This window comes from Haliaeetus albicilla, chromosome 4 (genome assembly GCF_947461875.1).
Source record: "Haliaeetus albicilla chromosome 4, bHalAlb1.1, whole genome shotgun sequence".
In the NCBI taxonomy this organism is placed as follows: Eukaryota; Metazoa; Chordata; class Aves; order Accipitriformes; family Accipitridae; genus Haliaeetus; species Haliaeetus albicilla.
Genome location: NC_091486.1, coordinates 39,576,707 through 39,593,864, shown reverse-complemented (window position 1 = coordinate 39,593,864; position 17,158 = coordinate 39,576,707). Strand labels below are relative to the sequence as shown.

Genomic DNA, 17,158 nt, shown 5'->3' with positions numbered 1-17,158 from the left:
CTCCTTTGTTAAGACAATAAAGCTTGGGAATAGTGATTCTTTGACAAGGCTTTGTTAACAATGCTGTTTTCTGTTCTGTTCCAAGGGTCCTGCTCCCACTCATCTCCACTGTAGAGCCTGGGAGCAAATGATTTGCGTATCCCCAGTCTGTTTGCCTAAGTATCTTTATGCTTGGCTAGAATTTGTGTTGCTTGTTATTACTTTTCAGCTGTATAGAAAGCTTAACAATACTTGGTGCCTTTAAATACATAAATCTTGCTATTGCATCAGCCCCTACTTAAGCATAAATTATTTTAAGCAGGTAGTTTGCATTGTATTTGCGAGGTATTGTCTTTGAAGTCCAGCTCTCATTCTCCATTTGGTCAGATAAAAGCTGTGGCTGACAGTAGTTCCTGAGGGACCAAGGCCTCCTACTGAACATGTGGGGAAGCTGTTGTCTTGGCTTAGAAACGGCAGATTAAATCATGAGCATCCTGAGATAAACACACAAGCAACTATCGCTTCAGCTAAAGTCTCTGTTTCTAGCTGGAGGCTGTAACAGACCTATTCTTTCTGTAGATCAGTCTCTGTAAAACTCTACAAGCACTTTTTTAGACCCCCACAATGCTTCTCCCTGCCGTACCTGTGTTGGTGGACTGTGGCACAAAAGCTGTTTTCACCTTTTGCAAACTGAAAATACAGAAGTGTACTGCCAGTCTGTCTACTTTTCTTTTACAGTGAACCTTCTTTCTTTCACTGTGTAAGTACTGGACATCTGAAGTGGGAAGGAGGAAAGAGAAATCACTGTAAAAAAAGTACAGCTCACATTATTTCTGTGATAACCTGACTTGTTGCTGTTTGATTTTTATGTTTTCTTACCCCAATAATTTCCAGATACTGGTATTTTTACCTGAACAAAACTAATTAGTCTGGTCAACTAATTAAGTAGTTAATTAAGCCAACTAATTAAGTAGTTAATGATGCTCAAAGAGCCATAGAAGCGGTTCTCAAACTGCAGAGCATGGTGCATTAAGCCTTGTAAACAGACAACTTTGAAACGCTGCAGTGGTTTCAAACCAATCTGAGTAGGAGTAGCCCTGAATTATTTTCCTCATCCTGTAAAGGAACAGGCTATTTTTCATTGTTTAGAGTATTGTCCTTTTCATGTATTTTTAATTTATTTTTAAAGAAGCATTGTTTTTCTGGCAGAGACAGTATAACGTTGAGATCTGAGAGCATTTTTAACTGAATGTGCCATTGTGGTTCATTTACAGTTTCTTGGGACATCTTAAGCAAATTGTTTAATTGTGCCTTTCTTGCAGTAAATTAGTGGCTGTTATAAATTAGTGGTCTGCTATAAGACGTTTTCTCCTTAAAGCTGCCCTCCTGTGTGGTATAACAGAAGTTCGGAAAATAGTCCCTTCCCGAAACAGAATAAGAACGTGATGAGCCATTAAGTCAGGGCTATTAAAAAGAAATGTGTCCAACTCAAAAGACAATGAAATGGGCAAAAATAGAATATGGTGCACTGATAATAAATGCTGTATTTCTGTCATGTAGAAAATTTTTATACTGCCTCCATTAGCAAAAGTCCTTGGGTGCGTTATTGTGACACCAATTCAATTTCCAGTTCGTAATTCCATCACGCAGTTCCTGGTGGAAATTATTACATGTTGAGTGAGGATTTTCTTTACCAGGTCTCTTGGTTCATAGCATTGCTTATTTGCTTTTGAAGGTGAGAAATCCTTCCACAAGTTGGCAGGTCGATGGTCAATAGATCCCACCACTGTCTTATTCCAGTATTTAGTTGGATTGGTTGTTTTCAGTATAAACTTCTGATGGGTCTTCACATTATCACATATTTAAGACTGTTGGATTTTCCTTCATAGCTTGTGGAACCCTTGACTCCAAGTGGCACAGCACCCAATCAAGCACAGCTTCGTATCCTGAAGGAAACTGAGCTGAAACGAGTGAAGGTTCTTGGCTCTGGAGCCTTTGGAACTGTATACAAGGTAAGAGTCTTCACCATACAGCAGTGGGTTCCCTCATGTAACTTTTGAACCGTCAAGTTCTGCATTGCAGTAAAGCACCCTGTATTGTGTGTGGGTTTGTGAGCCCTACTTATCTGGGAAACTCAGGAGAGTGGAATTGTGTGGAAGGAGTGAATCTTCAGGCTCAAATGTTGACTTCGGCTTTAATCACACATGCAGTTATTATTTCTTGCTGAGAAAAGGAGTGTCAGCCACAATCATTCTTGCATGCAAGAGGACTACACAAGCTGGGCTGTCTTGATATTAAATACAGCATCAAAGTTTGTTCATTCTGTTGTTACATAATGGCTTTACAGTACACTTTTGGAAAGCTAGATAAACTTTGTCTCTCATTTTGCAAGTCACATGGATCTTGTAATAGCAATAATACCTTGTAAAACAATATTGTCATTAGCTAAACCATGATACTTTTTGTTTCTTCCATTGAAATAGAAAAGATGAGTTATGTCAATGCACCCTGTAACAACCAGGATGTAAGAGCAGAACCAACAGGGGAAAAAATACTTCCATTAAAGATGAGGGTTTTTAAGATCTGTTGGTCATGTCCAAATCTCAAAGGCATGAAGTAGGGCTTAATGGGCAAGTCAAACCAATCACCCAGCCCTTTGGGAGCAACCCAAACCTGCCAAATCAAGGTGGTAGGTCAGAGCAGTGAAGGAGGACAGATACTGCATCTATCTTCAAACTGGGGAGGAGATGGAGGAAGTAGAGACCAGGTCACTACAGCTACAAGGTCATGGGAATACATTTTTGAATAATCAGTTTGAATATACTTAGACAATAATAAAGTAGTAGAGATGGGTACCATGAGGTTGCCAAGAACACAGCAATAGTCAAGAAGGATGGAAAAGTAGCCTGGGAGACACACAGCTTGTGAATTTTAATTTTAAAGTTTACTCTTTAGCCATCTAAGCTTTTAATTCTCAGATATCAATTAATTAGAGAAATAGCCCCTAAATATATTGTTCTTAGAATGCCTTGTCCCTGCATGAGAGTATGACCTGGTGATAATCAGTTTTGAGAATTTCCTGATAGCTTAAGTGAGTTCAGCATCAGAATCCAGAAAGAAAATCCAGATTTTTTGTTTAATTTTATCAGAATCAATAGTTAATGGAAAAAGTATGCGCATCACTGACGTGCTGACATTACTCTAGAAACCTGGTTGTGGACAGGAGAATCAAGGGGGCCTGATGAGGACGTTTACTAATACAAAAATCTTTCATTTTACCTAAGGGTTTACTTCTGGTGTAAGAATTAGTTTTGTAGGTTTTTTATTATTTTATAGCTGTGTGTATTTTCAGTTCTGAGTTTCATAATTGATCTGCATAATGTGACAGAATGCATCAAAAAGAACTGTAACTCTGCATGAAGTTTTTATAATTGTTGTCTTATTAGTCTTACGTCACTTTTTCTTCTTTTTCTAGGGTATTTGGGTCCCCGAAGGAGAAACCGTAAAGATTCCTGTGGCCATTAAGATCCTTAATGAGACCACTGGTCCAAAAGCCAATGTGGAGTTCATGGATGTAAGAGATGATCAGTGTCTTTGAGTTTTGGTGGGGGCGTGTCTTTCTGTAGTCCACAGAGATTGTAAAGAGGAGTTTCTGCCAGTTTTCTTTCCTTATATTTAAATAGTAGAAGGAGGCTTGTACACAGGACCAGTATTGTGCTGATGTTCAGCAAGTGCTACAGTATCATGTCCCTAGAACCACTCAGCTATTGAGATTTTCTGTGTAGGCCATTTGCCTCCTTCCCTTAGTCTTTGACAAGCTGTCTCAGTATTAATGCATAGCCATAGCATTCTCTATTGCAGCAATGTTCAAACAAACAAAGAAAACCAACCAACCAAAACCAACCAACCAAGGTTACACCTAAGCTGCGGGTAGGTCAGTGCTGCTTCTCTGAAGCTATAGAGCTAGGCAGATCTATATAAGGCAATGCTCTGCCCTGTTTAGTTTATTGCATGTAGATCATTCCATTCCAGGACCATAAGTACCTGGGCTACCAGGGTAATACCAGTCCCATGGTAATGAAGGGCTGGGGTTTTCACTGTGCAGATGTCACAGACCCTTAAGATGCTTGGAGTTTTCTTATAAATGGTCTTCCCATCAGTGGAAGGCTGAAACTCCTCTATCTCATGTGCCAGATTATTTTATCTTTCCATGGCAGAGCAACTAGAGATGAGAGAGAAGGAGTTGTAGGGGAGCATCCTACCACGTATGTGAGTCTCAGCTGGTGCAGACCTCACAGGAACAGAAATTTAGCCTCGGCTCTCTTCTGCTTCAGTGTTCCTGAGAACTAAGCACTGGGAATCTGGGAGCTGTCAGCAGCAGCAAAGCATAACAGGGAGGGGAAAATAAAATGTGCTGGATATTAAAAGCTGTTTTGCTTTACTAATCTGAAATATTGTTGAGAGGTCAAGATCATAATTTTCATGAATGTTCTATGTTCACAGATATTAGGCACTCTGTCAACATCAAGCCTCGTTGACACTGTGAATGTGTATGTCCTATTCAGTGACAATTTTTGACAAATCACAGAAATTTGCACTTTTTTGTAAATCCCTCTTGTGAACTTGAAAATTACATAGGAGTTTTAAGTCTTGAAGAGCTGTTCAGTGTTTAGGCTTAATTTGGTTACCATTAATGAGACTGGAAACCACAAGGAGAATGTACTCTCGTTATATAGGCTATTCTTCCATCTAGAAATGAATAGAAATGTACAGTTATGGATTTAGCTGTTTCAGACAAACTATCATGTGTGAGTTCTTAGACAATTGAACGAAGGCTGTGCAGATGAAGGGATTTCCTGTGCTTTTTACAGAGAACTGCATGTTTATGTAGATGACATTCAGTAATCATTGTGCACAACTAAATTAAAAAGAGGACGTTTTGGCCCTGTTCAAAAGGAATTAATTGCACTAATGTTAATTAATTAACATTAAAAATTAATTAACATTAAAAATTAAATGTTTGCTTAATGAACAAAATAATGGTCAAGACTATTGTTAATGGTAGAGCTGGAGAAAGAGGAGAGCTGGTATTCAGCACACTTTTGAAGTCAACGTGCAGGGAGTGCAAGGACACTGAATGCAACCTGCGCTCCATGTCTGATGCTGGCAGTCAGTGATGTAGATTCCAGCCTCAAAATGAGGGAATTGTCAGTGGAACAGAGCAACTTGCACCAGCTTAGGATCTGACCCCTGATCTGATAGAGAAATAATAGTAATATCTCCTTCTCTGATACTGATTAACCTTGAAGCACTCTACAAAGAAAACATAAGGTCCTGGTTAAAAGACAGACTTACTTGTCTGACGTTTCATAGCTCAGCTTGATCAGCTGACTTAATTCACCGGACCACATTTCCTTCCAGTGTATGCATCATAACATCTGATAAATGGCTCAGAAATTATGAAGGTTTTTTGGAAGCTCTGGAGATTTTAACTGTGTAAGGTACAGCCACACTAGGAAAGGTTTCTCTTTAAATTAACAGTTTCTCATGAGTCTCTGACCCAGTGGTAACAAGATGAGAGAAAAGTTAAAGTTATTTTTAGTCCTAGAGGTTAATAATGGCCTTAAACGTTATTTTTAATCATAATTAAAAAAATTGCCCTCCATCATTAGTTGATATAAGTGACAATAAGGAGAAAAAAGATGTTTTGTATCAATGCTGCATTTGATATATGTACAGTGGTCTGTAACATCCTCTGCTGTACAGCATTGTTGAATATTTAATTTCATTCTTTTGAAACAATTGCTCATGCAATCGTACAGACATTCCTGCCGTCCTCACCTCTTAACCCAGTCATTTATTTCCTGCAACAAGCCACATTTTTAAAGAGAATGACCTAGGCATTGTTTATGGTTTTAGTGTGGCCACTCCTCTCTGTCCCAGAAAGGACATAGTTTTCAACTTTTTAAAATTTTAAGCTATTATGAGGAGATAACTTAATTATCTTTCATTGAAGAGTAAGTTATAGTAGAAAAATGTGTTTTACTCATTCTCACTGCAAGGCTTTGGTCAGTATAACTGTCTGGATAAAACTTGATACTGTTTACTGGTGTTATTTTATGAGGAAAATTTAAGTGTACATATGAAAGCAAAATGTATCAGTTGTGATTTCAGTAAAAAGAGTATTATGAGTAGTTGTTGGTTAAAAGCAGTTGTATCAGACTTTTTAAAGGCATATAGGTGGCTAAGTGCCATTATGAACATAGTGGGAGTTAACTCTTAAATAAGTGTCTGACATGTTGGTTGTGAATGGGAAGAGGAGGTTAGTGGGAAGGATTTGTCATTATATGAGTCACACCCTTGACTTTTGGGGTTTTGTACTTGTCAAGTACAGGTGTGCTTTTGTCAGCAGTTACTTCTTACTCGATTGTGTAAGTCCTTGTACTTGCAAGTAAAACTTAGCATTCCTTTTAGAGAGGCTCTAGAAAATGTAAAGCCTCTTGTAAACAGCAGTTTGTGTACAGAGAGAGTACTTGGGACATTTCAGTGTCTACAGAAATAGCTAGTACAGATATTAGTGGCATTGTCCATAGAGTCTGGTTAAAACTTCTAAATGTTGGCAGAATTTAAGTCTAAAAGTGCTCTGCGAGCTGCTGAAATTCTGCTAAATGTTATGCTAAAAGAGTGAAAAACAACAATTTGGCTACTAGGCTGTCATTTCAGCACCTTGAACACCCACTAATGGATCTGTAATGGCTATAATGATATAATGCATGATGTTAGCACCTGCTATGGCCAAACACTTTCCACCCTTCTCCCATCAGGGGATGATGAATTGGCCGTCACCAAAAAGTACATCCCCTATTTGGAATTTTTCTTTGAGGAGTTGCAGCAGAGTCTACTTGTCGGGCTTTCTCCACACATTCCCAGCTGGCTCTCTTTCTTTTACTCTGCTCCCTGCTTTCTTACATAGTTTTTATCACTGCAGTAGTCCGTGTCTGTTACAGCAGTGCAAGCTGATGTCTAGTAAGTAACCCATACTGCCTTCTCCAGGGCAGCAGCAGAATGTACATGTGGACTTCTATGGATTTGTTTTCACCATGCAGAGGTTATTGCTACTGGTTTGTAAAATGTAGGTTTACCTTTTTTTCCACATATTTCTAAATACATATTATCTCTGGAATCATTTCAAAGTCTAAAGAATTTCCCTTCAGGTGTTGAAATGGTTAGGTGCTTAAGTTGTGGGGCGTAGTTTCTCCTCCCTGTTTGGCTGGTCACACTTCATCATCCCCAGAAGGGCGCTGGAATTTGATTCAGAGTGCAGGCATTCTTGCTAGTGGTCTGCAGTCTGGGAAAGCTTGCAGCTTGCAAGCGTGGCTGGGAGGGGAGTCACCAGCTGACACAGAGGGTATCAGGAGAGAAGGATGTCCTACTCCTCACCCTAAGCCTGGTAAAAGAATACATGAGGGTCCTGAGTGTTTGGGAGGAAAGAGAGGCTTGTTGTGAGGAAAAAAGGCAAATAGGCAGCTAAGAGGCTACTTGATAGTAGAACAGGGGCTTCTAATTTCACTTGTGAAAACAATTTCCCCTCCTCAGCCTCAAATGGTTTGACTGTTATGATTGTCTGATAAGTCAAGTAGCCATTGGCCTGATCAGGTGCTTTAACATTAAACCAGATGCTCGACTGATAATGTAATCCATTCTAAAGTCATGCTGCAGTTGGAAAGCATAGCAAACCATCTTTGAGGCTAAAAAAAATATATTTTAACTAACTTGTTGTGGGAAAACAGACAATTGATGAGGGCCTTTCCTCTCTAGCCCTCTAAGCCTGATGTTTCCAGGAAGTAATCCTGTGAGCTGTGATTCTGTCCTGGGTTTTGATCCACTTACAAGTTTAATCTATCCTCTCTGAACTTAAATGCTCCATTATCTGTTAGAAAATAATTAGAGGCTGCAAGCACAAGTCTGCATACACAGAGTTCCTTGGGAGTCCCTGAGCTCATTGAGATGAAGACAGTTTGACTGATGGTGGTCAGCCGATATTGGGCCAGAAGCTAATAATAGAAAGCAGTGCTGCTTAGCTAGGTGAGAAAGTTAACTTGGGAAAAATTAAAGTGAAGGGTTTGGGATTTATGGTTGGAAATAAATTTCCCGTTCTCATTTGTTTCCTGGTAAGAGAGCTTCAGAGGTAGTTGGTTCCTTTTATGGTTTTATAATTAAGATCTAGGGGGCTTCTTGACTTCACCTGGACTTACTGTAGTTCCCTGCTGTCTCTTGGAGCAGCATTCAGTGTGCAAGAGAGCATTTGTCAAGTGAAGTGTAAAGGTAATAAGTGACAATGACCTCCACCAGGCATGCAGCAAACAAATTAAAGCTGCATATAGGGGGCTGATACCCACATCTTTTCTTTATGTCTGGCCTGATTAACTAAATTAATAAAGCAGTCAAATGTCTTGTATTGCAAAAAGGAGAAACAGCTTTTCCTAAATTATAAGCCCGTCTTATAATAAAGACAGGTCCTCAAGACATATCAAACTTGTCTTTGGTTCAGGGTTTCAAGAGGAAAAAATCATGTAGCTGACTAGCAAAAAAGAATTTTATCTCCTGTTCAGCTGAAAACCCAGAGATCTTGATAGGTCTAGATGATTTCTTTGTTTCTTCAGGTAGGTCTAGATGCCATTGTGGAAAGTACACTGGAGATACAGCTAACTAGTCAGGCAGGGAGGGTGAGAGAAGATTTACCTTTTCTTGGTTTCCACCACTGGCATTAGACATAGGAAGGTTCTAAGCTGAAGCTTTTGGGTTCCTTCCCTGGCCCACGGCAGCTTTCATAGAGCCCTTGGGGTTCCCTGTGGACACACTCTGTAATGTACAGTTTCTCAGTTGATACAGATGCATTTACACCAAGTCTCCTTGTAAGATCCTGCCTTTATGACTATGTAGGTGACTGGAGAAATATTTTTGTCTGTCCCTTAAATTATTTTTAATTCCTTGTGTACATCTCATGCTACCTAGCCAAGTGTTTGACCCAGATCTTCAGCAGTCCATGTAGATGCTTCTGAAAGTCTGAAAAGACATTACTACCAACAGTAGTTGGATAGTACATCCAGGCACCCCACAATCATTTCACTGACTGCACGGCTGCTTGGGAAATACAACCAAGTTAATCTTGAACCTCGGTTTACGGGGCAGCTTTAGGATCAAATGAAATCCTTTATGGCAGCAGTAAGACATTTTTCCTTATTTTCTTCTGCTGTCATTTATGTAAACATCCTCCTTTCCAACTGGTATAAGGGATCTCTGTAAGAATAGTTGATAATGAAAAGCAGTGTTGCTGCGCTGCCTGGCAGTGTGCTTCAGCTGTGATTCAAACAGGTTTTCACTCTATCATGTTAAGTTGCTGGGGGTGGGAGGCAAGGGGTGACTGAACTCATCTGATTGTAGGCTCCCTTTTGTGCAGTCTCCCCTCTGCCTCCCACTTACGCACACTCTAAGTATAGCCACTTAGGAGGGGGAACTGTTTGCCTGTCAGTTCCAGGCACAGAAGCTCACTGTGATTGCAATTACAATTTCCAACTTGTCCAGAGATGCCAGAAATCAAGCTGTCCTGGAGAACTCTGCATACCATGCACAAGTCCCAAGAGTGATCAGCCTCTACAGAAGCTGGAAATCTGAAGCTTAACTGCCTTTAGTCATCTGAAGATTGCCTGTGTTTCAAGGCCACGTTTTTGTTATTTCCATCTTAAGTAATAATTTTCTGTTTAAAAGTTTACTTACTCCAGTAATACTTCCTTCCACAGTATGCAAAGATAAGATGTGTGTGTATGTGCAGGCGGGTGTTAATTTTCCATATGCAAGAGCAGGTGGCTGTATGGAGAAAGTATACCCACAGCAAGGATGAAGTGCAAGCACAGACAGACAAGCTAGGCTGTTTGGAAACAACATAACGTAACAGTCTAATGGGAAAATACAGTAAGGGAAAGAGAGTTTGCCTACTACTGGTGATGGGGGAAATCTGAGCCCTGTTGAAATCAATGGGAGCTGTGTATTTGTCAGTGAATTCAGCAGGGCCAGGACTTCATCTCTGGAGTCACCCATCCAAGAAGTCTGCCACAGATTTAAGGGAGAATCAAAAGCTTTAGTGAGTGACTGACGTTATGAGTTATTCCTAAATGAGTTAGGAAGTATGTTCAGAAGCTTTGTTAACGGCAATAGCAGAACTCCTTATTTAAAGTTTGTATTGCATTATGACTTGGAAACCCTGCATAAGGTTGGGTAAATCTCTGAGCAGGGAGAAGATCAGGAAGGAGTGTTAGTTTATTCACTGGGAAACATAGCTGTGGATTAATTGAAACTATTAGAAATTCTAATCAAATTCAAGAAGTAGTTTTGGCTGTAAAGTGTGTGTATATGAAGGAAACATTTTGAACTGATGTCTTACATTATGATTTCTTTTTAAAGGTATGAGATACAGCAATAACATGGTTGATACTTGTTGCTTTGGAGTGTAGGTTTGAGCTTGGTTACTGAAACATAAAGTCAGTTATTTGCTTATCTGTATGTATTACTGTTCTGAAGGTCATGATCTCATGGTTGCCACTGTTTTATCAGGACGCAGTAGAAAAGAGCTTTTTGAAAAAGTGTTTAGAAATTGAACAGGCAAAGGATGGGAATACTAAAAAAAAACTAAAAAGGCAGAGAAGTGGTGCTATGAGTATCAAAAGTGGTACGCCGTAGTTTAATTAGGAGACTTAATCAGAAGCTCTTGGGATTTGTATTTCCATGATTGGTTTTCTGTTGCTTACAGTACCCTGGGTCTCTAGTTCTTCGCATTGTGCTGTATGTTGCCACCCTTTACTATATGTTAGATCTGGACCTGAGCCAGAATGCTCTCCTCCAGATTCGTATTTTCCAAGAACGTACTTTGTATCTGGAATGTAGCTTTTAGGAGAACAATCTTATGTGCTTCAGTAAAAGTTTCCACTGGATACTGTAAGGCCATGAATTTGGAGACCCGCCTTCCAGTATTATAGTGCCTGCAGGTGCTGGTCTTTTCATCTGCACCACCAGTGGATGGTGTGATTTAAGGCAGAGGGGAAGATGTTATCTGTGCAGGAACAGATCTTGCTGGAGTGGTAGGCTACAGCTGGTAGACTTGTAATTACACACACGAGAAACAGCCTTCCTTAAATATCAGAAAAGTGATTGGGAATACTGGAATTCTTTGCGGAGTCTTTCTGAAGTTCAGATGCAAAGTGCAGAAATAAAACTGACAAAACTTGGTCAAATGGCAGATAAGATTACTGAATAATACTTAACATGTTATGAGACAAAACTGACACAGATATCCTGTTTTAAAGCAGACTTCGGCACCGAGAACTGGGCAACTAGTGCTGACTTACTGCTAAAAGAAACTGAAAGCCTGTGTCTAAGAAACTTCCTATTGCTTTGCATTTTTTTCTTTGTGCCTCCAGCTCACATTAGCAATATAAAATAGGCGCTTGTTAATGTTTCAGTTCCTAAAGGGCAATGCGTATGACAGAATGTTGTCATGCTGATAAAAAATGCAAGTTTTTATGGGACCTCTGTTAATAAAACAGAGGTACTGTTTCCACAGGCTTAACTGTAATGCATCCCAAACAAGCCATCACTAGTTCGAGGTTAATGGTGAATCTAATGAGGTTTGAGGAAAAGACTGAAGAAGAAATGTCTTGATACTTAAGTCAGAGGAGCTGACTGTAAAATTGCATGTATATGCTGGCTAATCATTTTTGAAGTACACTTGCCTGTGATTAGTTCAGTGCCAGATGGGTAGGCTATTACATCTTAGATTTTTCGTGAAAGCAGGCTGATGGGGGGCTATGTGTGAGCTCCAGCACATACTGCAACTCACAGATCAGTAACAATGAAGAAGGTGAGCAAGGGCAGAGGGCCCTGGAGGATCAATGCATTGTATTTGTCATACTTGTTTTTATACTGCCAAAGTGCCAAGTCAACTTAAAGTTAAGGGAGAGCAAGGTTTTCTGTGTTGTAGTGAGAAAAAAAATTCCAATACCGTTTATACATACAAATACTCACACTGTGTCCATTTTTGATAGAAATGTAAGGGTATAGAAGCTCAGGCTTACAGGAGCTGAACTTGAAGTATCACTGGCAAAATAAAATTATCTTCAAGATATTGTAGTTTGGAATACTTCTCCCTTATTGCTTTGTTGCAGATAACGCTTCAAAAATTGTTTTCCATGTCTCAGTGCTGATCCAGACACCTCTGATACATCAGCAACTGTCATAGATTTATAAAACTGAAATAATTAACATCTGTTCATATTAATATTCTACGTATTATCTACAAGTGATAGTCAACTGTCCCTTTCGTTGCTTGTCACATAGTTGTAATGGAAGAAATAAGACAGGGGAATCTGGTACATGACTGGCTTGCTGATAATCTTTGTAATATTCTGCCAATACCTTTTAGACTTCAGTGCAATAACTAGGATAAACAGATAGAGCTGAGGTCACAATGTGGCTGGCACTCCACAAAGCAGTAATTGCTGGTTTGAAATGCTTAGTCCTTCGATACTGAAACTGTAGTTCCAAAATGAAAAGATTTTGCAGAGCAATATTTTCCATATTAACTTCGGTGTTGTTTCTCGTTCTCATATATGGCATCTCTTGGACCTGTTAAGATCAGAAAACCTTTGTGCTGTGAAGACATGGTGAGCTTGTCCCTGCCCTGAAAGGCTTTCAATTAAGATAGACGCAAGAGATAAAGGGTAGAGGAATGATTATTATTATTATATCCATTTATAGATGGGACTCTGTGAATTGCAACACAGATCTCATAACATCTAAGCAAATCATTTAATGTTGTTTTATTAATTTTTATTTTTAATTACATTCTGGTTTTAAATTGGCTTGGAATGTTTACTTAGAAAAGCAGATACTATATGAGGTTTGTTTTCAGACAAAGCTGCTTTATCTACTTAGCCACTGAGAATGTGTCTAAACTGTTCTTAAACATCTCTTGTTATCAGTCAGTGCTTTCCCCAAGTCAGGTATTTTAAAGAAGCTGGATGACACTTGATATAAGGTAAATTGTGTATCAGCAAGAGGAGAGAGAGAATCAGTTTTCTTACCTCTTAGTTACTTATAACGTGATAACAATTATATCCTGAAGGTTTCTGCTTTATATAGAATATCAGGTTTTTAATTACATAGACAAATATGCATTGTACAAAATAGAATTATGTAGGTTTCAGATGGACCAGGGCCTGTTGTTATCTTAATGCTTCACATGACAAATTATATAAAAATGTTTACAAAAATATTCATGTAGATTTTTGAGCTATGTTGACAAATTGCAGCTGCATTGCATTTGCTCAATACGAGCTTCAAAGGCATTCATTGATCGACTTGCATAGGTAAATTCTGTGATACGGAGCAGTACCAATGCAAAGGTAGGAAATGGCTGAGGTACAGTCAAATAACAGTTTATCTGATGGAAATGTAAGACCTCAGTAAAGTAGGAGAATGTAGAACATGGACTAGCTATGGGTGGTTCCCCAGGCTTCAATTTACTGAGTGGAGGTACTATCAGTAGATAGGCAACGCCAAGGTTGAATCTATTTGGAAGCCTTCTCCAGTGTCGAGGAAGCTTTTATTGTCTAGGCAGTGCCCTTTGATGGAGTTCAGTGGGATGATTCACATATGCATATAAAATAGCACAGCAGAATATAGCTGTTTGTATGTTTTCTGAAGCCAAGCAAATTGTTTGTTTGTTTGTTTGTTTAAATGAAGTATTGTTGGTTTAGGTCAGAGGCCAGAGTCACCTGCTAAAAATGCAAGTCCTCTGAGAAGTTATTTTAGTAATTGTCGTGGTTTAACCCCAGCCAGCAACTAAGCACCACGCAGCCACTCACTCACTCCCCCCCCCATCCAGGGATGGGGGAGAAAATCAGGAAAAGAAGTAAAACTCCTGGGTTGAGATAAGAACGGTTTAATAGAACAGAAAAGAAGAAACTAATAATGATAATGATAACACTAATAAAATGACAACAGTAGTAATAAAAGGATTGGAATGTACAAATGATGCGCAGGGCAATTGCTCACCACCCGCCGACCGACACCCAGCCAGTCCCCGAGCGGCCAGTCCCTGCCCCCCACTTCTCAGTTCCTAAACTAGATGGGACGACACATGGTATGGAATACACTGTTGGCCAGTTTGGGTCAGGTGCCCTGGCTGGGCATGAGAAGCTGAAAAATCCTTGACTATAGTCTAAACACTACTGAGCAACAACTGAAAACCTCAGTGTTATCAACATTCTTCACATACTGAACTCAAAACATAGCACTGTACCAGCTACTGGGAAGACAGTTAACTCTATCCCAGCTGAAACCAGGACAGTAATGAAAGTGTTTGGAAAGAAATGGTGTTTGAAATGAGGAAAGAAAGTGAGTTTCCTTGGTGAAATATTTTCGTGGCAAAATACTGAACAAATATTTCTTGGTAAAATATATTAACTTGCTAGAATGAAACGGAAGAGAGTTTCTGCTGAAGCTTTTCAATGGAAGATAAATTCCAGTGAATTCCTCAGCTAGAAGATGTTTTAGAAATATGATAGTGATTGAAATACCTATTTTGTCATTTTCTGAATGAACTCTGGTGGATTTCTGTTTTGCAGTCATTGGTTGTTTCAAAACTCAGACTGTGTTTATTGGACAGGAATGTTGTCAAAGCTAAATTTGAATATTAAACACTTTTCACATGTGATTAAGTTGTGGACAGCAGAGAGAAGGAGTGGGAGGACTGGGCAATTTTTTCTTTAGCTGAGTAAAGAATGGGAAATTTTCCAGTGCTAGGTCTTTCCAGAGGATCTGAATGCTGTGTCCTGCCTGATTTTAAGCAGAGTGGGGAGATGCTTCTGGTTCCTCTGTGACTAATCTCTACAAGGTGTGAGCACAATTTACGTTCTTGACAGTACTGTCATTCACATGAGAACAGAGATCCAAGTGAAATTCGAGACTACCAAAGGTTATTGAAGTCAATGTTTATATGACAGCTCAGTAAGCCCTCAAAGTGTCCTAGAGCTCCAGAAAGTGCCTTAAACCATGTTGTGTCACCATATAAATGTTTCTAGCTCAACTAAAACTTGCAGATCAGCCCTCTGGTGGAGTTGGTGTTGAAAAAGTGAGTGGCACTCACTGTTCCATGTGGACATAAAAAGTGCCACACAGAGAGAGCATTTTCTTACCATGTAATTTCCTTACGTAGCCCAGTCATGAAAGACACAATAATGTACAGAGATGTCTGTCTCACTCGCCTGCCTGTATAAATGAGACAAAATTCCAGGTCACTTTCAAATTCATATTGGCTTGCCCATAGCTGGTGTAACTGATACCTGTTTTCTCCTTTTCTACATAGTGATGGCACAATCTAAATGTGCCATCTTTATCTGCTTCCAAAACCTCCTCTCAGTGAATGCTCTGGTAAGGCCTCCAGTGATGTGTAACAGCTTGCTGTGGCTTTGGCATTTCACTGGCACAGAAGTCCACTGAGGATAACCAAAGAAATGGCAACTTGGTGTCACTTTGAGCTTCATGGTGTGCCTCTTGGAGGCACAGCATATTCTTTGATACTCGTAAGATGTCATACCGTGGTAGTGTAGGTCTTTAAAAACAACTTTTAAAAAATCAAAACATAAATGCATGCAACAAGGAATAGATAGGATGGATTAATTATATGTAACTCTACTTCTGTTTTATAAATGTCATCCCAAATAGTTAATTGTGTTGGTTAGAAAGGCTGATGGTGTAACAGCTATGGATACCTTTTCCTGATTTTTATTGAATGTCAACCCCTTGACTACTGATCTTAGCAGTAAGATGCAAAATAGGTGCTAGCTGTCAAAAGTCTCTACGGTGTGGATGGGGTTACTGCTTTATAATCAGGGTGCACATTGGCTGTGCTTCAGATCTGAAAGCAAGGCTGCTCTTTTTGTGGCACATCCATAGAGCTGCTGTGAATATGTCTCTAGCACTAACTTTGGCACAGCGGTAGTGCCTCAGGGTTCCAGGTTTTCTAATTGTGCTTCCTTTGCCTGAAGTTTCCCTGGTGGTGTCACTTAGAGATTTTTTCACTTTCTTTCCTAGACAGCTGCAAGGTACGGCTGGCTGTTGAAAAGCAGATTCACCCATCAGCCTTGTCACAGTTTGCTGTAGGAAATGCTAGGAAAAGAGGTTTGGGTTTTGACTTGTAGAGTCCTTTCAGTTGAAGAGTCCTTTGGAAATTCTGGATCTGTGATACCATGCCATCATACTAGCATAGTTAAATGTTCTTGGGATTGTGATAATTCACAAAACAGGATGAAAGTGTAACATAAATTATTATTTTGCCCTATTCATGCCACTCTCAAATTATGGATTACTTATAAAGTAGGCATTCCCTCCTGCAATACTGCAAGTTTAAGTGGTGTTTGCCTATAACTTTATGTTCTTGGCTTCTATACTTCAGTGAGATCCTGTCTTTATAAGAGTGTCTACACAGCCACAAATACAAACTAATAAATACAGTGGTATTTATTGATTTGACCAAGGTTTTTGTATGGGTAACAGATAATTGACCGCTCTTTCATGCAAGTTTGTTCTTGGAGTTGTTTGGCTTGTCCTGACAGAAGTCTGGACCTGAACATGGACACACATTGAAGATCAGACATAGTATTTGATGTGGGGGTTATTGCAGAAGTCAAGATTTTATCAACATGACAAAAAGATTCATTATTATTATATTATATTTTTTATATATGTATGTATTACCCTGACCGTAGGACATGCTCAAATCTTATGAAAGTTTAGGGAGGGATATGAAACCCTGTGATGAAAGCATAGGACAAGCTGCCAGTCTTAAGGTTTATAAGAACACCACCCACTGCCCCCAGCCCAAAACATATCTATAGACAGACAGGCCACGGATGTAAGCTACTTTTGCTTTCCTTCACATTGACTTCCTAAATTCTGGCTACTTTTCAGAGCCAGGTTACTGAACTGGGTGGGCATCATCCCAGGGGTGGCCATGGCAGGGAGTGGAGGAGCCGTTCTGGCTCACAGCCAGTTGCAGCCAAGTTCCCTCACAGCTGCTCGCTCGCCTCCACCCACCCCACCAGGAACAGGGAGAAAATAGGAC

General features: G+C 39.6%; 1 protein-coding gene across 5 annotated transcripts in view; it reads left to right on the top strand.

The window, feature by feature from the left end:
• ERBB4 (erb-b2 receptor tyrosine kinase 4) overlaps positions 1-17,158 on the top strand; it is a 671,761-nt gene that overhangs the window by 535,393 nt on the left and 119,210 nt on the right. For all 5 annotated transcript variants that reach the window (XM_069782036.1, XM_069782034.1, XM_069782037.1 and 2 more), the window contains 2 exons: positions 1,869-1,991; positions 3,455-3,553. In XM_069782036.1, the coding sequence (XP_069638137.1) occupies positions 1,869-1,991; positions 3,455-3,553 (222 nt within the window). The remainder of the gene's footprint in view (positions 1-1,868; positions 1,992-3,454; positions 3,554-17,158) is intronic.